At 41.3% G+C, this 21939-nt stretch overlaps 1 protein-coding gene across 3 annotated transcripts in view; it reads left to right on the top strand.

Annotated features, from left to right (window-relative positions):
• The window catches only part of LOC109920582 (oxysterol-binding protein-related protein 1-like), a 198949-nt gene that overhangs the window by 121324 nt on the left and 55686 nt on the right, over positions 1-21939 (top strand). For all 3 annotated transcript variants that reach the window (XM_048595574.1, XM_048595573.1, XM_048595575.1), the window contains one exon: positions 2164-2323. In XM_048595574.1, coding sequence (XP_048451531.1) covers positions 2164-2323 — 160 coding nt within the window. The remainder of the gene's footprint in view (positions 1-2163; positions 2324-21939) is intronic.

Below are 21939 nucleotides of genomic sequence, written 5' to 3'. Positions count from 1 at the left end.
AATTGGAGGTGGAATTCCAAAAGGTAGAAAAAAAGGAAGAATAGGTACTAAAAGAGGAAAAAATCCAAAGAGAATTTGAACAGAAATGGGGAGCTGGCAAATTGGATTAAATAGTTTATAAAAATATGCTTTTAGCTGCCAACTTGTTACTAACCTGAGGTGAGAGTGCTAAATCCTCATGTAACAAACATGGAAAAAAGAAGTAATTTTCAGAAGCATCTTTATTCATTTAACATTGGAGATCAGTGCAAATAGCTTTCACTGCAGATCTTGCTTTCACTTTTCTTGCTTTCGTACTCCTCATTGTAGCTTTCTCTTTCTTGTTGTTTCGCTCCTGTATCTCACTTCACTGGAGCGTTTCATGATGATTCGTTTTTCGGCTTCTGTAGATGTGTTCTGTGTATTTTTAGGAGATAAATGTATTGTGGAAGTAGTTTCCATACTGCTCCTTGTAAACTGCAATTCCTGAAGCAAACACTGATGACTTCATCTTGGCTGAATTTCAAGCTCTTATTCATGTCCTCTGTTAAGCAATTTGCATTTATAGTTTTCATTACGTTCGAGGGGCAGTCTGATACTTAGAATCACTTTGGCAACCCGTGTTATAAGCCAACCTGGTAAGACATTTGCAAGGTAGCAATGGTGCACACACTGAAATAAGTAAAAGCAAAAGAGTGTGGAAGTTGGGGATCAGAAATAAAAACAGAAAATGCTGGAGACACTCAGCTGGTCGGGCTGCATCTGTGGCGAGAGGAACAGAATTAATATTTCCAGTCTAATATGACTCTTCTTTGGAACTGAAGAGGGCTGAAAAAGAGAGTTTTCATGGTGTGAGGAGAGGGAAGGAGCTGGATTAGATAGTAAGGTGCCCAGAGCAAAAGGCAAAGTAGTAGAGGAGAAACATAGATGAAAAATAGGTGTTAATGGTAGGTGCTAATAGCAGAAACCTCTGCTGAAAGTTGAATCCAAGCAAACAAGACAGTTGGACATGGAAGAAGAGTTCATCAAAATGCAGGCCAGAGTTTATGGTCCAAAGTTGTTGAACTGAGTGTTGAATCTTGAAGGCTGTAAAGTGCCTAAGTGGAAAATAAGGTCCTGTTTCTCCAACTAATCTAAACCTAGTGGAGAGAAAAATAATATTTCAATTTTGAGTGTTTTATGTAGATTATCAGGACTGGTATTTTTAATGCTATAGAGGCCATTTTGCAGAAAAGGGAGGTTGGACATTGAGTTTGTGGTCAGAGTTATCGCGCCAGTTGGCTCAGACTATGTCAATAACATGGCTGTTCATGATCTATTGCTTACTAACATTCAAACAGATCAACACAAATTGGTTCTTCCTCGACTAATTTGCAATGACAAGATTAAAGTCAATTTATGTTCCTTGACTTATTTACTCATTAACAGCAACAGGAAGAAAAGTTTTTTGTTTCCTAATTTTGCCTTTTTATTCCTCACCATTTTCAGGGGAGCGTTTCAAAGCAAGCACATTGAATTTTTGTTTTCAGTAAATTGCTTTTTTAAGTACCTTCCTTATTGTCTCAATATTGTAGGCTTGACCTACCTGCAAATAAAATCAGTGGAAGCTCGTTACAAAGCTAGCTCAGCTGAAGCAGTTGGCATTGGATTCCATTGACGTCAACCATTCTCACTTAAAATTCATGAGCAAGAAGGCATTTTGTATGCTGCAGCAAATGCGTGACTTTAATGATCTGGTATTGTTAGTGAAAATCATTATTGTAAAGTGACAATGCTGACATTTACTGTTCTTGTGATGTTTCTAAACTTAAAACATGTACAACAAATATTTAGGCTGTATTTATGCTTGTCGCACAGATTTTCAGTTCCACAGAGTACAATATCAAAGATTTAAAACTAGTCTGTGCATTTGTGTTACATGTAATGTCAAAAGAAGGGGTGGCGCGATGAAATAATTTGCTCACTGTGGTCTGGTTAAGTTTGAATCTTTAGCACTGTTTTGAGAATGGCCATGTGCAAGTCAGGTTCATTGTATATTTAGACTGTTACCAGAAGGATTCTGTAAACAATACCGTACAGAGTCAGGTTTCAGAGCTTGGTGCAGAGTGAATGGTATCAGTTGTTAAACTATATTTCAAAGCAAGACCATACAGCTGCATTAACATGGCTTGTTTCTGAATGCAGATTCTGACTCTGTGGACTCTCTGAGTGGATTTGAAACTGTAACGAGCCAGTCAGCAGAGGACGAGCCTTTGAGCTGTAGCAATTGCAAGAGGTCAAGTATGTCTGAGCAGGAAAAGCATGGCAGTAATCTGCCACAAGCCAATGGCATCGCAAAGTACAGGTGAGCCAATAAACCAGACACGAATGTTGTTCATCAAATATAACTTATAATTGTACCCAGAGCTCCCAGCCAAACCATTCACGACTTGGTACAGAGTAGTTGAATAAAGGTGTTGACAAAACTGGACTTTATTTTCTGATTTGTGGGTGGTTACAGATGATTAAGCACTTGCCAAAACATTTATAGAACATGATAAACATGTATTGTAAATATTAAGAAAGTGCTTTCTGAAAAAGGACTGTCAAAAAAAAATTGCATATCTGGATTTCGATTAAACTTGTGAAATGTTTGTTATCAAGTATCATTACATTTTTAATATTGTCAGTATTGCTGGCTATAACAGCATTTATTCCTGTCTCTGATTGCCCTTGAAAAGGTGGTGGTAAGCTGTATTATACCAGTTCAACGGCATTTATACAGAGCTAAAATAATCTTTATTTTGGCTTGTTGAGGTTATACAGGACTTTGGTAAGGTCGCTTTTGGAGTTCTGTGAACAGCTCTGGTTCCTCTGCTATCAGAAGGATATTATTAAATTAGAGGGGATTCAGAAAAGATTTACAAGTTTGTTGCTGGGACTGGAGGGTTTGAGTAATGGTAGGCTGGGACGTTTTTCACTAGAGCATTGGAGGCTGAAGTTTACAGAGGTGTATAAAATCATGAGGGGATTAGGTAAGGTGAATGGCCAATGTCTTTTCCCTAGGGTGGGAGAGTTCAAAATTAGACGTCATAATTTTAAAGTGAGAGGAAAAAGATTTAAAAGGGACCTGCCAGAAGATGTGGTGGACACAGGTATAGTTACAGCATTTAAAAGACTTTTAGGATAGGTACATGAATATGAAAGGATTAGAGGGATATGGGCCAAACGCAGGCAAATAGAACTAGTTTAGTGTGGGGAAACTTGATGTTGGCATGGACGAGTTGGAGCCAAGGGTCTGTTTCTGGCTGTATGACTATGTATTTAACTTTATCCTACATCTTTAGAATCACTGAAACTAACTTATTTTATAAATGAGTGTTTGACATATGGCCCAAATAGGCAAGTTGAGTTGCAAACACTTTGTGTCATGTTTTGACCAAACTGCAAAGAAAGAGGTGTTTAAATGTAATGGACTAAAAAAGTAGAAATGAATTTTTTGTTTTTGCCTTGTGGCGCATTTGTAAAACTGAATTTGATCGGAAGATCTAAATTTAATGAACTGTAATAGATACTCAGATCTCTGGTATCACCAATAGTGTTCATTCTCTTACCAATTGAATTATGTCTTTTTGGTATTGTTATTTTTGATAGTGTATTGAAGTTTAACTTCAAAGATTAGAAATGTAATTTATTGCATTTGGACTATATTGGACAAAAGCTAAACAGTAAGCCATTATATTGAGTTTTTCTTGTTTCCTAGCTCTAGAATATTTTGGATAAGGGATATAGTCTTACTGGTAGAGTTTAATTTCAGAATGGCAATCAAACGGATCCAAGTTATTTTCTTTATTTGCAAAATTGTTAGTTGTATTAATTAGGGAAGTATACTAATTGTAATCTATACAAACAGAACAGACTGTACCGGCATTCTATTCAACAGAGGAAAATCATTGATGAGGTTAGAATGTGGGCAGTTTACTTATTGATGAATTTGTATGTTGAACAATGTGTAAATTGTCAGTACAAGAATATATGGGATGTATCCATGTCTTGCCCCTCATTTCAAAATAGTGTGTTGCTGGGTTACGAATACTGTGAGGGCTTGCGTGTTTAAACTCTTTGCTTGTCTGCCCCCCACAATATACCCTACTCCATTTTAAGAAGAAACCATTGCAAAGTTGTGAATTTTTCCAACACTACTTCTGCCTGTTGAGTAAATTTGTCAAATTAAGTACATGTATTTCAAGCTGAGTGGAAACTTACTTCATGTAGTCCTTACACTTACTGCTTATCAGGATCTTGTGTGAGCAGCATTTAACTCCAGCTTCAAAAACTGAGAGAGAGTGGAATAACATCATGGTGCCAAATCAAATTCGCATCCTATTTTTCTAACTCACCCCGGGTCTCAAATATCCCCGTTTCGGAAATGATCCTCATTAAGGTACCTGCTGCTGTGCCTTCAGCTGCCTGGGCCCTATGATCTGGAATTCCCTCCCTAAATTTCTCTCCATCTCCACTTCTCTCTCTTCTGTTAACTAGCTTTTAGAACAAATGACTAATATTTGGCATAGTGTCAGATTTTGTTCAATAATGCTACTGCAAAGTGGTTTTTGAGGTGCTGTAGAATTGAAAATTGCTGCTGTGCAGCAGGCTGAATTTTCCAAGAATTTTTAACTGTAGAAAAATGCCAAGTATTAGCAGAATTATCCTACAATGTAATAAAGTAGTGTTACAGCATTCAAGAAAAAAATCAAAGTCATTGCTGTGGATGAACAAGTTAAAATTATTTAGATACCTGTGAGGTGGTGCATTTTGGTAAGGCAAACTAGAGCAGGATTTATACAATTATACATGTTGCAGCTGTACAAAACTCTGGTGCGGCCGCACTTGGAGTATTGCATACAGTTCTGGTCACTGCATTATAGGAAGGATGTGGAAGCATTGGAAAGGGTGCAGAGGAGATTTACCAGGATGTTACCTGGTATGGAGGGAAGGTCTTATGAGGAAAGGCTGAGGGTCTTGAGGCTGTTTTCGTTAGAGAGAAGAAGGTTAAGAGGTGACTTAATAGAGACATACAAGATGATCAGAGGATTAGATAGCGTGGACAGTGGGAGCCTTTTTCCTCAGATGATGATGGCTAGCACGAGGGGACATGGCTTTAAATTGAGGGGTGATAGATATAGGACAGATGTCAGAGGTAGGTTCTTTACACAGAGAGTAGTAAGGGCGTGGAATGCCCTGCCTGCAAAAGTAGTAGACTCGCTAACTTTAAGGGCATTTAAATGGTCATTGGATAAACATATGGATGATAATGGAATAGTTAGATGGGCTTCAGATTGGTTTCACAGGTCGGCGCAACATCGAGGGCCGAAGGGCCTGTACTGCGCTGTTATGTTCTATGTTCTAATTAATGGTAGGACCCTGGGGAGTGTTGCCAAACAAAGAGACCTAGGAGTGCAGGTGCATAGTTCCTTGAAAGTGGAGTCTCTGGTAGATAGGGTGGTGACAAACGTGTTTGGTATGCTTGCCTTCATTGGTCAGAACATTTAAGTATAGGAGTTGGGATATCATGTTGCGACTGCACAGGAGTAGCCTTAAAGAGGTTTATAAAATCATGAGGGGCATAGATAGGATGAATAGCTAAGGTCTTTTTCCTAGAGTGGGGGAGTCCACAACTAGAGGGCATAGGTTTAAGGTGACGGCAAAGATTTTAAAAAGGACCAGAGAGGCAACTTTTTCACGTAGAGAGTGGTGCATGTATAGAATGAGCTGCCAGAGGAAGTGGTGGTGGTGTGTACAATCACCCATTCAGATTCCTTTTAAGTGTCCTATGTGAATAGGAAGGGTTTAGAGGGATATGGGCCAAATGTTTGCAAATGAAACTAGGTCAGATTGGGATGTCTGGTTGGCACAGATGAATTTGGATCGAAGGGTGTGTTTCTGTGCTGTATGACTCTATCAATGTTTTAACATTGAAATGCACCAAATTCGCACCATTAAAATGAAACTAAACTCAAAGCTGTAAACTTTTACAGTGAGCGCATTCTGTAAAATGAAAACCTGTCAATTGTAACCTGAAAACCTTTAAAGGTGAGGCACAAGTGGTTTAAAGGCGATCTGAGAAAAATATTATTCACCCAGAAGGTGGTAGGTATATGGAATGTGCTGTCTGAAGGCAGGTACTCTTGCAACATTTTAGTATTTAGATGTATACTTAAAATGCCCAGGCATTGTAGGCTAACTGCAGGTAAATGGGATTAGTGTAGTTTGGTGTTTGTTGGTTGATGTAGACTTGGTGGGCCGAAAGGCCTGTTTCTATGCCATATGACTCTATGATCACAAGATGGACCCATGACAGGACAGGAGTTGAATGTGTGATACAACCAAAGGTGATATTGGATTTAAGTAAAGATGTAAGAGTTAATATAGAGAGTGCTGAAGAGTACGAGAGCAGATTGTGTGAAGACTGGTTATGAAATGGAGAAGATGGTAATGGACAGCAGGAATGAAAGTGTAAGGTGAGGCAGAATTAGAAGAGAGAAGCCATGGGCTGGGTCAGGAGACTGGCAGAGATTGCAGAGATAAATTGGAGGAAGGTCACAGAAGAATTTGTAAAAGAGATGAAAATTTTGTTGCTTTTAAAATCCTTTCATTGGCTGTGGGTGTCACCAAGAAGGTCCGTATTTGTTGCCCAACTGTTGTAGCTCTTGAACTGAGTGCTTTTTTTGGCTGTTTAAGAGGACAGGTAACAATCATTGCTGTGGATGCGGCCATAAGTAGCTCAGACTCGGGAAGGATGGCAGATTTTCTTCCCTGATGGGTATTAGTTATCCAGATGTGTTCCTGTGACAATTTGACGTTGGTTTCAGTGAAACATTACTGACAGTTGCTTTTTATTGCAGATTTATTCATTGAATTTTAATTAAAATTCAATTAAGTTTGGAGTGACATTACCATGACACCCACAATCTCTAGTAGCCAAAGAAGTTAGCGATGATGCTGGTAGTCATGGGTCCTACTGGACCATGGGGCTGCTGCATCATTAGAGAGAGATGACTGGTGGTGTTTTGACCTGAGGATCAGCACTCCTCGAGCGAGGGGAAGAGGTTGGAAAGGAGAGTCCTTCATGGTAACCTCAGTGAATTGAACCCACTCTGTTGGTTTTGTTCTGCATTGCAAATTAACCATCCATCTAACCAGTCCCCATTTATCTTTAGTCATGGGTTGTGACTGATTCTTCACAGGCATTTGAGCAGTACCATGCAAAACCAAAATTAAATAGTCAAGTTATGAAGTCTGTCTTGAACTTCAGCTATTCATTCTAGACATTAAAGATATAAGGGGATATGGGAATAGTGTGGGAAAATTGAATTGGGATAGAAGATTAGCAATAATTTTATTGAATGGCGAATCTTTCTACAGCAACGTATCCTTGTAATACTGAATTTTAATCTGCAGGGAAAGATTTAGGACGTGACACTAGCTGGACGAGAAAGCGATGCCACTTTGAGTTTGATATTGTTAAAGCCTACTTGGGAAAAGGTGAATGCACACTCTAAGCAAAACGGTTTTGACTGTTCTGAAGAGTTTTCTGAAGAAGGGTCCCGACCGGAAACATCAGCTTTTTTGCTCCTCTGATGCTGCCTGGCCTGATGTGTTCCTCCAGCTCTACACTGTGTTATCTCTGACTCCAGCATCGGCAGTTCTTACTATCTTTCAGCTTTGACTGTTCTGTCTGGTTTTCGTTATGTGTCAAAAGAAAATTAGCTGCCACTTTTTTAGCATTCCAGTTGTAACTATTTCAAAGCGTAATTCAGTGGCTGTAAAGTATTTTGAGATGACCTCAGATTGTGGCATGCGCAGTACAAGTGCAAGTCTTTCCTCCTCTCAGCAGTGCGTTGAAATGTTTGCCTAGATTGATTCGACAAACATCACTGCTGGGTAAGGAGTGCTTAAAACCCAATAAACCTTCAGGAGGTGTAGCTTTCATCCGCACAAAATAATATTTTAAATCCGTGGTTAATGTGAGAATATGGAAGAAGCCGAAATTATTGTTACAAATGTCCCTCATATAATACTACACATCGGATTAGCTGTATTTATGTTTTATGAAGAATATCAAAGTGCCAGAAACACTTGGTAGCTCAGTCTGCAACTGAGAACTTTAAGAATATTAGAAATCTTTTCTGGTGCAAATTATCCAAAGTCCCTTGCAAAAGCGAAGCCTACACAGTTTCACGGTCAATGTCGCCATGATCCCTGTGAGGTGGAAAATGGGTAGCACATCCGCATAAGCCCAGACATCAATGGCAATTCTCACATCAAGGATGATTTTTCCTTCTGGATGGCTGTGTTTAACTGAAATGTAAAAGTTGGCTGTTGGGTTTACTGATAGTCTTTCAGGTTCCCCCACAGTGAGGGCATCATTGTTGGCCAGTGAACGTGGCTCCAAATTGTTGATTTAAGTAGCCCTCCCTTGTGTCTCACCACTCTCAGTGGTTGCTTTTGTTCACACCATTTTTGTTGATGGATCACATTCTTTTCATGATTGGGCATTGATTTCCCATTTTTTGATATTGATAGATCTTTGTGAAACAAAGACAGAAATTGCTGGCGAAACTCAGCAAATCTAGCAGTATCTTTGGCAAGAAAGCAGAGTTAACTTTACGTCCAGTAACTCTTCATCAGAACCGTTAGAAGCTAGGAAAAAATGGTATTTATACTGAAGATGAGGTGGGGGAGGGGTGAGGGTGTGCAGAGAGATGAACGAATAGGTGGTGATAAAGCCTCGAGAGACAGATTTGAAAGAGTAGGTAAACAAGGAGGTATGAAAAGCAGACCAGAACAGAAGAAAAGCTGAATAAGTGATGATTAGAATTAAGAATTGGAAAGAATGGGTGAGCCGAACTGAAAGTAATCCATATAATGTTATAATAGGCTGAGGAGTAGGTGAGAATGGGTGACTTGTGTTAAAAGCAACATGTCATAACAGGGCCTGGTGTGGGGTGGGTAAAAACATGGAAGGATGGAATCAGGCTCTGAAGGTATTGAACTCGATGTTGAGTCCGACAGGCTTCAGGGCCTCCAAGTGGAATATGAGATGTTGTTCTGCGGGCTTGTGCTGAGGCTCGCTGGAATACAGCAGAACTGTGACAGAAATGTTGGTGTGGGAACACCGGTGGTTTGTTGAAGTGACAGGTAACTCATCTTAGACCTTCGTTGAGGTTTTGACACATTCTTGGGCATGTTTCCTTTGGCCCCTGTGTGATGGGCTCCCTGATGTAGCTGAAGAGGACTGATAGGTCAGCCTTGAGTTGGACATTCTGATGACATGTCCTCTCCATCACTGCTGACATGGGATTATTATGCTTTCTATGGTTGACATCTGTGTCTTGGAGGGCAGTCATGCTTGCTTTTTTGTCCTCCCATTTGATTCGCAAGTTCTTACCCAGACAGTGTTGATGTTATTCTAGGGACTTGATATAGCATCTGTAAGTGGTATAAGTGTCAGTATTGTAAAGAAGCATGTGGAGAACCACAGCTTTAGTAGACTTTGAGTTTAACAACAGGTCTGTTATCATGATTCTTAGAATAGAATTTCCCATAGGCTGAGGTGGCACATGGTGATATTGGTATCTTCATCAGTGTCAGATTTTTTTGAGATAGGTAACTTCTAATGGTTGGGAAATGGCTATTTTCTGACACACAATGAGTCTCGGTTGAAGATTTTGGATTTAATACATTTAGCATTGGTTGGCATAAAGAAGAAACTTTTTTAAAGAAACAAACAGTCAAGGCTCAAAGAAGATCAAGAGCAGTAGAGAAAGGCAAAAAAGAAATGCAAAGAAAGCGATTGCTGGAGAAAGATAGCTGGTCGTGGAACAAATATGTGGAAGTCTGAATACAAAATAGCTGCTTGAGATAGATTAATAGAAAAAATACACATGCAATCAAGTAACTTTGATGAAAAAGGATGAAGTCAAAGAGACATGAAGCAAATACGTTAACTAGCTGATGAATGAAGAAAATCCAAGAAGCTATCTATCCCAAAAATCTAACACTGGTAAAGAGATACATCACAAAATCCATGTGTTTAGTCAGCCAATGGTAAATTGCATACTCGGATTTGACAATGAAGGTAACAGAAAGACACAAGAGGTGGCTGCAAAGAAATGACAACAGACATCAAACTGGAGAAAATCAGAACAGCACAGAACAAAATAAAGTGCAGCAAAGCAGTAAGACTGGATTAGATGCCAGTGGAAGTATGCACCTTTCTAGGTAAACCTTTATGTACGGTCCTGCACAAGCTACTCAGTTTTAGAATCGTAGAATCATAGAATCCCTACAGTGTGAAAACAGGCCCTTTGAACCAACAGTCCACACCGACCCTCCGAGCAACCCACCCAGACCCATCCCCCTATAACCTCCCTAACCTACACATCCCTGAACAGTACAGGCAGTTTAGCATGGCCAATCCACCTAACCTGCACATCTTTAGACTGTGGGAGGAAACCCACGCAGATACAGAGAGAATGTGCAAACTCCACACAGTCACCCGAGGGTGAAATCGAACCCGGGTCCCTGGTGCTCTGAGGCAGCAGTGCTAACCACTGAGCCATCGTGCCACCCCATTTTGTTATGTAGGTGAGAAAATTCTAAGGCTATGGAGGCAAAACATTTTAGAGCCAGTATTGGAATTAAAATAAAGATGATCCAATGCAAAAACTACCCGAGTTAACTTTCAACCACACATCTTCAAGGTATAGGATAGAGCCATGGGCTATAAACTGGAAAAAAAAGGTGGAAATCCATGAGCATCAGTTAGTCATACATTAAAGAAGCACCACCAGTGTCGTTTCTTTGAGACAAATGATACAGCTATATCAGGAAGGTCAATATGAAGATAGTGCTCATCAAATGTAGAGAAGGCTGTGGATGCAAGTTTTCTGAGAAAATTGTTATATTCTACAAAGCTCAATTCTTTCTATTAGAAATTATAAGAAAAATTATTTTCAGGATCCACCTTGCCCTTAAAATTGGAGCATGGTTTTTCTTACAAGATGTGATGTTTTAAAAATTAGACAAATTAAAATGTAAAGAATCTTCAACTCTGAATAATAGACTTTAGTGTCTACATAAGAACATCAGAACCAGGGGCAGCAGTAGGCAGTTCAACCCCTTGAGCCTACTCCGCCATTTAATATCATCAGGCTGATCTCATCTTGGCCTTACTCCACTTTACTACCCAGTTTCTGCCAGGATAACATTTGTAGCATTATAACTTTACCCACAGAATTTTTATTTTCGTTCACAGGATGTAGGCTTTGTTGGTTAGGGTGGCATTTACCAACCATCCCATGTTACCCTGGAGAAGGTGATGGTGAGCTGCCTTTTTTGAACTTCTGCAGTCCTTGAGGTGTAGGGATACCCACTGTGCTGTGAGAGGTAGGGAATTCCAAGATTTTGACCCAACAATGATGAAGGAAGAATGGTGATATCGTTCCAAGTCAAGATGGTGTGTGGCTTGAAGGGATACTCTCAGGTGGTGATGTTTTCATCCCTCTCTAGCCCTTGTGCTTCTTGATGGTAGAGTTTGCAGGTTTGGAAGGTGCTTTGGGAGGATCCTTGGTGAGCTACTGCAGTGCATCTTAGAGATGGTAACCACTGCTGCCACAGTGCTTTAATCGTGAAAGAAATGAATACTGAACGTAGTTGATAGGAGCTTTGTCGTGGACAGATTCAAGAATAAGCGGTGGGGACATAAACGGGGTAAATCAGATTAAATTCTGTCTCTTAAAAGTACCTTAGAAACAAAGAACAAAGAAAATTACAGCACAGGAACAGGCCCTTTGGCCCTCCAAGCCTGCGCCAATCCAGATCCTCTATCTAAACAAGGATCTGTGCCCTTCTGCTCCCTGCCCATTCATGTATCTGTTTAGATACATCTTAAATGATGCTATCGTGCCTGCCTCTACCACCTCCGCTGGCAACGCGTTCCAGGCACCCACCACCCTCTGCGTAAAGAACTTTCCACGCATATCTCCCTCAAACTTTTCCCCTCTCACCTTGAAATCGTGACCCCTAGTAATTGAGTCCCCCACTCTGGGGAAAAAGCTTCTTGCTATCCATCCTGTCTGTACCTCTCATGATTTTGTAGACCTCAATCAGGTCCCCCCCTCAACCTCCGTCTTTCTAATGTAAATAATCCTAATCTACTCAACCTCTCTTCATAGCTAGCACCCTCCATACCAGGCAACATCCTGGTGAACCTCCTCTGTACCCTCTCCAAAACATCCACATCCTTTTGGTAATGTGGTGACCAGAACTGTACGCAGTATTCCAAATGTGGTCGAACCAAAGTCCTATACAACTGGAACATGACCTGCCAACTCTTGTACTCAATACCCTGTCCGATGAATGAAAGCATGCCGTATGCCTTCTTGACCACTCTATCAACCTGTGTTGCCAAATTCAGGGTACAATGAACCTGAACACCCAGATCTCTCTGTGCATCAATTTTCCCCAGGGCTTTTCCATTTACCGTATAGTTCACTCTTGAATTGGATATTCCAAAATGCATCACCTCGCATTTGCCTGGATTGAACTCCATCTGCCATTTCTCCGCCCAACTCTCCAATCTATCTATATTCTGCTGCATTCTCCGACAGTCCCCTTCACTATCTGCTCCTCCACCAATCTTAGTGTTGTCTGCAAACTTGCTAATCAGACCATCTATACCTTCCTCCAGATCATTTATGTATATCACAAACAACAGTGGTCCCAACACGGATCCTTGTGGAACACCACTGGTCACAGTTCTCCATTTTGAGAAACTCCCTTCGACTACAACTCTCTGTCTCCTGTTGCCCAGCCAGTTCTCTATCCATCTAGCGAGTACACCCTGGACCCCATGCGACTTCACTTTCTCCATCAGCCTACCATGGGGAACCTTATCAAACGCCTTACTGAAGTCCATTCCCTCATCTATCAACTTTGTCACTTCCTCAAAGAATTCTATCAAGTTCGTAAGACATGACCTTCCCTGCACAAAACCATGCTGCCTATCACTAATAAGCCCATTTTCTTCCAAATGTAAATAGATCCTATCCCTCAGTATCTTCTCCAGCAGTTTCCCCACCACTGACGTCAGGTTCACCGGTCTATAATTTCCTGGATTATCCTTGCTACCCTTCTTAAACAAGGGGACAACATTAACAATTCTCCAGTCCTCCGGGACCTCACTCGTGCTCAAGGATGCTGCAAAGGTATCTGTTAAGGGCCCAGCTATTTCCACACTCGCTTCCCTCAGTAACCTGGGATAGATCCCATCCGGACCTGGGGACTTGTCCCCCCTCCTTATAACGACTTGACCTAGAGTAATCAAACATTTATCCCTAATCTCAACATCCGTCATGTCCCTCTCCTCAGTGAATACCGACGCAAAGTACTCATTAAGAATCTCACTCATTTTCTCTGACTCCTTGCATAACTTCCCTCCTTTGTCCTTGAGTGGGCTAACCCTTTCTCTCATTATCCTCTTGCTCCTTATGTATGAATAAAAGACTTTGGGATTTTCCTTAACCCTGTTTGCTAAAGATATTTCATGACCCGGTTTAGCCCTCTTAATTCCTCGTTTCAGATTGGTCCTACTTTTCCAATATTCTTCCAAAGCTTCATTTGTTTTCAGTCGCCTAGACATTATGTATGCTTCCTTTTTCCTCTTTGCTAGTCTCACAATTTCACCTGTCATCCATGGTTCCCTAATCTTGCCCTTTCTATCCCTCAATTTCACAGGGACGTGTCTGTCCTACACTCTAATCAACCTCTCTTTAAAAGCCTCCCACATATCAAATGTGGATTTACCCTCAAACAGCTGCCCCCAAGCCACATTCCCCAGCTCCTGTTGAATTTTGCTATAGTTGGCCTTCTCCCAATTTAGCACTCTTCCTTTAGGACCACTTTCGTCTTTGTCCATCAGTATTCTAAAACTTATGGAATTGTGATCACTATTCCCAAAGTAATCCCCTACTGAAACTTCAACCACCTGGCTGGGCTCATTCCCCAAAACCAGGTCCAGTCTGGCCCCTTCCCGAGTTGGACTATTTACATACTGCTCTAGAAAACCCTCCTGGATGCTCCTTACAAATTCTGCTCCATCTAAACCCCTAACACTAAGTGAATCCCAGTCAATTTTGGGAATATTAAAATCTCCCATCACCACCACCCTGTTGCTCCTACATCTTTCCATAATCTGTCTACATATTTGTACCTCTATCTCGCTCACTTTTGGGAGGCCTGTAGTACAGCCCCAACGTTGTTACCTCACCCTTCCTATTTCTGAGCTCTGCCCATATTGCCTCACTGCTCGAGTCCTCCATAGTGCCCTCCTTCAGCACAGCTGTGATATCCTCTTTGACCAGTAATGCAACTCCTTCACCCCTTTTACCTCCCTCTCTATCCCGCCTGAAGCATCTATATCCTGGGATATTTAGTTGCCAATCTTGCCCTTCCCTCAACCAAGTCTCGGTAATAGCAATAACATCATACTCCCAGGTACTAATCCAAGACCTAGGTTCATCTGCCTTACCTACTACACTTCTCGCATTAAAAAAATGCACCTCAGACCACCTGTCACTTTGCGTTCATCATCTGCTCTCTGCCTACTCTTTCCCCTTAGTCACACTGACTTCATTATCTAGTTCCTTACAGGCTTTATTTACTACCTCCTTACTGCCCACTAACCTCCTCATTTGGTTCCCATCCACCTGCCACATTAGTTCAAACCCTCTCCAACAGTGTTAGGAAAAGCAGCCCCTAGGACATTGGTTCCAGTCCTGCCCAGGTGTAGACCGTCCGATTTGTAATAGTCCCAACTCCCCCAGAACCGGTCCCAATGTCCCAAAAATCTGAACCCCTCCATCCTGCACCATCTCTCAAGCCACTCATTTATCCTGCCTATTCTTTCATTTCTACTCTGACTAGCGCGTGGCACTGGTAGCAATCCTGAGATTACTACTTCTGAGGTCCTACTTTTTAACTTGGCTCCTAACTCCCTAAATTCTGCTTGTAAGACCTCATCCCGTTTATTACCTATATCATTGGTGCCTATATGCACCACGACAGCTGGCTGTTCACCCCCTTCAGAATGTCCTGCAGGCGATCTGAGACATCCCTGACCCGTGCACCTGGGAGGCAACATACCATTCGGGAGTCTCGTTTTTGACCACAGAACCTCCTATCTACTCCCCTTACAATCGAATCCCCTATGACTATAGCCCTTCCACTCTCTTTCCGGCCCTTCTGTACAGCAGAGTCAGCCACGGTGCCATGAACCTGGCTACTGCTGCCTTCCCCTGGTGGGCCATCTTCCCCAACAGTATTCAAAACGGTATACCTGTTTCGGAGGGAGATGACCGCAGGGGACACCTGCACTGCCTTCCTGCTTTTTTCCTGCCTTTTGGTCACCCATTCCCTTTCCCCCTCGGCGATCCTAATCTGCGGTGTGACCAATTCGCTGAACGTGCTATCCACGACTTACTCAGCATCGCGGATGCTCCAAAGTGAGTCCATCTGCAGCTCCAGAGCCGCCATGCTGGACACACTTCCTGCACGTGTAGGAGTTGGGGACGTCAGCCGCGTCGCTGAGCTCCCACATTGAGCAAGAGGAGCATAACACAGGTCTGGGATCTCCTGCCATTTTAACTCTTAAGCTTAACTTAGTCCTACTATAATATCAAATACTAGATAAATGAAATGAAAAAATTTTTACCAAATCACTCTACTTACCAGCACACGATAAAAGAAAAAGAAAAACCTTACCTTTTCAACACACCACAGAGTCTCTTTTTTTTGGTTAGAGGAGGAGGGCGGGTGGGAGACACTAAATGTGTAGTGTCTCAGGTGTAGCCACTGCCCAAATATATCCGTTCACTCACCTTCCTAGAGCGCAATTTGACTGCTCCCACTCAGCTCGGTTGCCGAAATGAAGAACTTACTTCCCAGCAGCCCCCTGGTCCTCGCTCTCCACCGCCCCTGCTGCTGCTGCAAAAAATGGAGGGATAAAAAAAAACTCCGGGGGTAACATCAGCATTTGGGAAAGGAGGTAATGGTGGTAATGTCACTAGGTTAGTAATCCAGAGGCCCAGGTTCAGTTAAGAGTCACCATATTGCTGAGAGTCTGGAGTCACATGATATATATCAGACGAGGGAAGGGCAGGAGTGGCCTTCCCCAAAGGATATTAGACGTTCGTGAACCAAATGGGGTTTCCCTGACAATTGATCATGGTTTCATGACAATCATTAGACTCTTAATTCCAGATGTTTTTTTGAATTCAAATTCCACCGTCTGCCATGGTGATATTCAAAGTCAGGTGTCCAGAACATTACCTTGGTCTCAGGATTGGTAGTCTAGCAATAATACCAATAGGCTATCACCTCCCATAGGAATATGCCTGGGATGTGCCATAAAGTTATCGTTGACTGTTGTAAAAATCCATCTAGTTCGATAGTGACTTCTAGGGAAGGAAATCTGCTATCCTTACCAACTCTGGCGCACTTGTGAATCCACACCCACAGCATTGTGATTGACACTTAACTGCACTCTAAAATGGAAAACAACTTATTCAGTTCAAGGGCAACAAATGCTGGCCCTCTCAGAAACAGGATCATCATGTGAAAGAATAAAAGAAGTAAAAGAAAGCAGGATTATACTGGGTGAGTTAAAACAGCATGGTGTCTATTAAAGTTTATATTTGAAGGCTGGCATAGTTGACTGAAGGACAGAAAAGCTGCTAGCATCCTGTCAATAGTAACCACCATGGCAGAGAATTTAATAAGAGAAATTGGAAGAAGAGGCAGTGAGATAAGCATGTATATTTAGAGCAATTGGAACATAATCTACAACTTTTAGAACCATCACATTTGCTTCATAGCAAATACCAAAAGATTAAGCCTTGGAACTTGATGGATTAATCACATTTAACTAAAAACTAAAACCAGCAAGCAGTCATGTCAGGCAACACTTGCACAGTGAGAAACAATGAATGTTTCCAGTGAATGACCTTTTATCAGAAATTTAGCATTTTTAGTATCAGTTTGAAAGTATTTTGGATCTGTCTTTATGGTTTGGAGTGAGGTTCTTATGTAACTTCAGCCTTCACATTACCTTGGAATAAGTTGTGATCTCCAGGTGATACATCACCACAGTCCAAATCAGTGATGTACAGCACTGCCTAGTTTTGGAGAACTAGTTGTTTCACCGTTCTTGCTTTGGATCAGAGAATGAAAAGTTTGCAGTGAAAAGTTTTGGTGAATGTGACATTGTAATTAGTGACTGAGTTCCTGGGGATTTGTTCAATCCCAGAGTGGGCTCTTTTAAGCCCCAGTCACTCTGAGTTTTGTCCATGCACCTTCTGAACCTTTTTTGTAAGGCTGCCAGGTGTATGGCTGGAGTGAAAAGGAGGTTTTAAATCATCAGCGTTTATGTTGCAAGGTTCATTTTATATTTTTAGATCAGTGAAATTGCTTTAAAGTGAAATGGTCTAAATTAAAGGGAGCTTATAGCTTTGCTCTGTAGATCTTGGACATTGAGACAATTTGGCGCAGTGTCAAGGAAAAACTGGAAATGCTATCTCTCTGGTCTATCTGTAATTTGAAACTGACTGATGTTGAATAACAATCTGAAAATGAACTTGAGACCCATGTCCATTGTCAATACTACGTAAATAATACAGAGGATGGAGTGGCAATTCTTGTTCATCTGCTTTCCCAAGGATATTTGTCCTTGCTGATCTATATTGTGTTATGGTCCAAGCTGATGGTAGTACTGGATAAGTCTGACCCCAGAATGAAACCTGGCTTGATAAATCATATGGCTAATTTGATTTTGAATTGGTTAATGTGGTAGTTAGTTGCTGAGATGTGGTAGTTATTCGCACAAGGCTGCATATATTATTTAACAACAAAACCGTATTACAAGGAAGAAAATAACACAACCAAGTGCAATGGATGTGGAAGACAATTGAAAAACATCAAAAAGCAAAACACTATCCATTACGAAGACTCAAATCCAAAGATGCTATGCTACTTTTTCAATTCTTTTAAGTTCCTATTGAACTGACTCTTTCCAATTTCTTTACTGTGGACTATGGAGACAATTTTATGAATGTTTTGTAATTCTGAGGGCCTAAATATTGTCAGGGTGGTGATGGCCTAGTGGTATTATCACTGGACTGTTAATCTAGAGATCCAGGCAATGGTCTGGAGACCCAGGTTCAAATTTGAATGTGATAAAAATCTGGAATTAAGAGTATAATGATGATCCGGATAATCGGCAATGGACTCATGAAAAACCCGTCTGGATCACTAATCAGGGAAGGAAACTGCCACCCTTGCCTGGCCTGGTCTGGCCTACATGTGACTCCAGGCCCACAGCAATGTGGTTGACTCTTCACTGCTGCCTGGGCAATTAGAGATGAGCAATAAATGCTGGCTTAGCTGGCAATGCCCTCCTCATGTAAATGAATAAAAAAAACACTCGAAGATTTACACAAACTCTTCCGCTTAGAAATTACAGACTAGAAACCAGTTTCATTTAATTGACTGGTTCCCCTGCTCTGAAGTGGAAAAACTTGGTTCCTCTACTCAGAGAAAGTATTCTATCTTCTGGACTGAACTCTGGATTCTTTTGAACTGAAGTTGAAACAAAATTACTTTCCTAATGTTTATGCTTCCTGTCATTAAACTCAACAATATAAACATCTTATCTGTTAACACCATAGAGATTTGCTAAGCACTTGAGTGCAGTCAATACTTTCTTGGTGTTTACTTTTATTTACTTCACTGTTCCAAATTGACTTTCTGATCTTGTAAAGAATTCACAGAATTAACCCATATCTATCTGCTTCTATTTTACAGTCCAAGTCCCTGAAATACAATATTTAAATGGGCCATCGTGCCTGCATCATTACCTAGTGCCAATCTCCTAATTTTCCCTGTATCCCTACACCCTATTTCTTACTGAATAATCATCCTGAGCTCTCTTGAATTCTTCCATTTAACTGCCTTCACCACATTTCCAGGTAGTGAATTCCATATCTTTTTTCTGATTTTTATATCTTATAATTTTATGTCATAGAATTTACAGTACAGAAGGAGGCTATTTGACCTATCATGTCTGCACCAGTTTCTGAAAGAGTTAATCCCATTTTCCAGCCCTATCTCTTTAGTGTTCTAAATTAATCATTTTCAAATATATATCCAGCTCTTTTGAAATCTCTTATTGAATCTACCTCTGCCACTCTCACAGGCTGCTCATTCCAAATCCTGATAACTCTGAGTAAAGAAGTTTGTCCTCATTTCAATCCTACCCCTGTTGCTGACAGTCTTGAAATTGTGACCCCCTAGTTAGTGACATACCAACTAGTCGAAACACATCCCTACTTTAATTCTAAAAGGAGCTTCTCACTTTTTTACTGTCCATCCAGCTTGTGATTTTGAAAACCGGTGTTAAATTTCTTGTCAGCACTTTCTCTACAACTCCACAGTCTCAACTTCTTCATTCTATCCTTGTAACTGAAGTTTCTCATTCCTGGAACCATTTTTGTAAATTCTGAATACAAGTGTATCAATTTTATTAGAATTGAACACCTTCCTTTCTGACCTGAGGAAAGGATTTCAGGGAAATCCCCCAGGTATCCTATCTTTACCCTGGTTATTTGCCTTCCTTACACCCTCACATTCTCTTGACCTTAATGGTATGACAGAGAAAAGGTTTAGTTTAATGGACCAATTTATAATTATTCGCCATTTATGCTGTCTATCTGGCTGTTGCTACCCTTGGTCTTCAGCATGGGCTCTGATTACAAAAAGTAATGATTGTATAAAGTTTTTCTAGAAAGAATAATTTCTCCAAGACCTTCACAAGTATTCATTCCTAATGCCTATATCCACCTGGCAAAATTACTTGTCTTTACCCTCTCGAATTTAATATAGGTTTGCCCATGCTTCTCCTCAAATTTCTAAAGTTTCACCTCTGTTTCAGGAGCTAAATCTTAGCCTTTTTTATAGCCTCACAATCCACAGAAATCTGCACTGATAGTGATGCACAAATTTTTATGGGCTTTGTCAGTTTGCTGTGCATGGGTAATGTCGAGCTTTATTCCAACCACTTCATTTGATCCTGTACCTCTCTTTATTGGTTTATTTCCTAGATTAGAAGATTAAGGATATCTCCCGCTTTTTCTTTTTAAAGTATTCAGAACCTCCAGTGATCTAATTCTCTTTATCTATAGTTGAGGAAGAATTTTCTTGCCTGTCCTGAGTCATCTCTTCCTGCTATTAGATTGTAAGGAAACACGTTATCTTCGTACAAGAGCTACAGATTCCCACTACTGCAGTTGGTGTTCCATAGAAATGCATAGATAGGAACAGAAGTAATCCATTCAAGTCTGCTGTGCATTCAATATGAGTGAATGATGATCCTACTCAGTCCCCTGTTCCCACTTTGACACAGACCCTTCGATCCCTTTAAGCCTAAGAACTTTCTTTGAAAGTTTTCAAGAAGGAATTAATGTTTTGGCCTCAAACACTTTCTGTGGCAGTGTACCACAAGCTCACCACTCTCTGGGTGAAGATATTTCTCCTCATTTTAGTCCTAAAACGGCCTTCTCTGTATCCTTGGACTGTGATCCTTGGTTTTGGACTCCCCAGTCATTGGAAACATCCTTATTACATTCATCCTGTCTAGACCTGTTAGGCTTTTATAGCTTTCTGTGATCCATCCTCATTCTTCTAAGCACCAGTGAATTTGGTTCTCTAGACCTGGCCCTGGAACAGTGCTGAAGACTGGACCTGAAACATTAACTCTGATTTTGCTCCACAGATGCTGCCAAATATGAGATTTTCCAGCAATTTCTGATTGTTTCTGATCTAGCACCCACAGTTCTTTCGGCTTTTTACTCTCTTCATCAGAATTCTTCAGTAATCAGTCTGGTCACTCAGTCCCATTCATATTCCAGCCAAATGAAGTATTGTCAAGGGACAATTAGACCCCAAATGCTACTTCAGTGTTTCCCTCCCTCCCTCCCTCCCTCCTCCGCTAACCAACGAACAAAAGCCACTGTGAAGACCACGAGCAAGGGAAAGTGAATGGTAAATAAAAACCGAAAGAACTGCGGACACTGTAAATCAGGAACAAAAACAAAGTTGCTGGAGAAGCTCAGCAGCTCTGGCAGCATCTGTGAAGAAAAAAACAGAGTTAACGTTTTGGGGCTGGTGACCCTTCCTCAGAGCGGGAGGGTCACCGGCCCCGAAAAATTGACACTGTTTTTTCCTTCACAGATGCTGTCAGACCTGCTGAGCTTTTCCAGCAACTTTGTTTGGAAAATGAATGGTCTTGCCCTGCTGCAGATGACCACAGGGGAGAGAGCTGATTAGTGGGTAGCGGGTAAGGTAGGTAAGTCCTCAACTCCTATCGGTTATAGTACTCTTTTTAGCTCCTAATCTGTAAGGATAGGATTTGATTTAACCTAATGTACTCTACAAGGTTTAATTTAAAGAGATAACCGTGGCAGAAGAGCTCAAAGTCTTGGTTTACTCCTCTTGTTCCATATGACAGGCTCTTGACAGTTCCAGCCCCCCGGGTCAGCATGTGTGCAGGAAGTGTCTCCAGCTATAGCTCCTGGAAGCTTGAGTTTCAGAGCTGGAGCGGTGGCTGGGGACACTGGAGCATCTGTGAGGCAGAGAGCATTGTGGATAGCACATATGGAGAGGTGGTCACACTGCAGACTCGGACTCTGCAGGCAGGAAGGGAATGGGTGACCATCAGACAGAGCAAGAGAGATACACGGGTACTGCAGGAATCTCCTGTGGCCATTCCCCTGTAAAACAGATATACTGTTTTGTCTTTTTGAGGGGAATGACCTCTCGGGAAAGCAGCAGCAGCCAATCTTGTGGCACCACAGTTGGCTGTGCTGC

Source organism: Rhincodon typus, chromosome 4, assembly GCF_021869965.1.
Source record: "Rhincodon typus isolate 14 chromosome 4, sRhiTyp1.1, whole genome shotgun sequence".
Taxonomy (NCBI): domain Eukaryota; kingdom Metazoa; phylum Chordata; class Chondrichthyes; order Orectolobiformes; family Rhincodontidae; genus Rhincodon; species Rhincodon typus.
The sequence above is the reverse complement of the archived record's forward strand: the minus strand, read 5'-3'. Positions and strand labels throughout refer to the sequence as shown.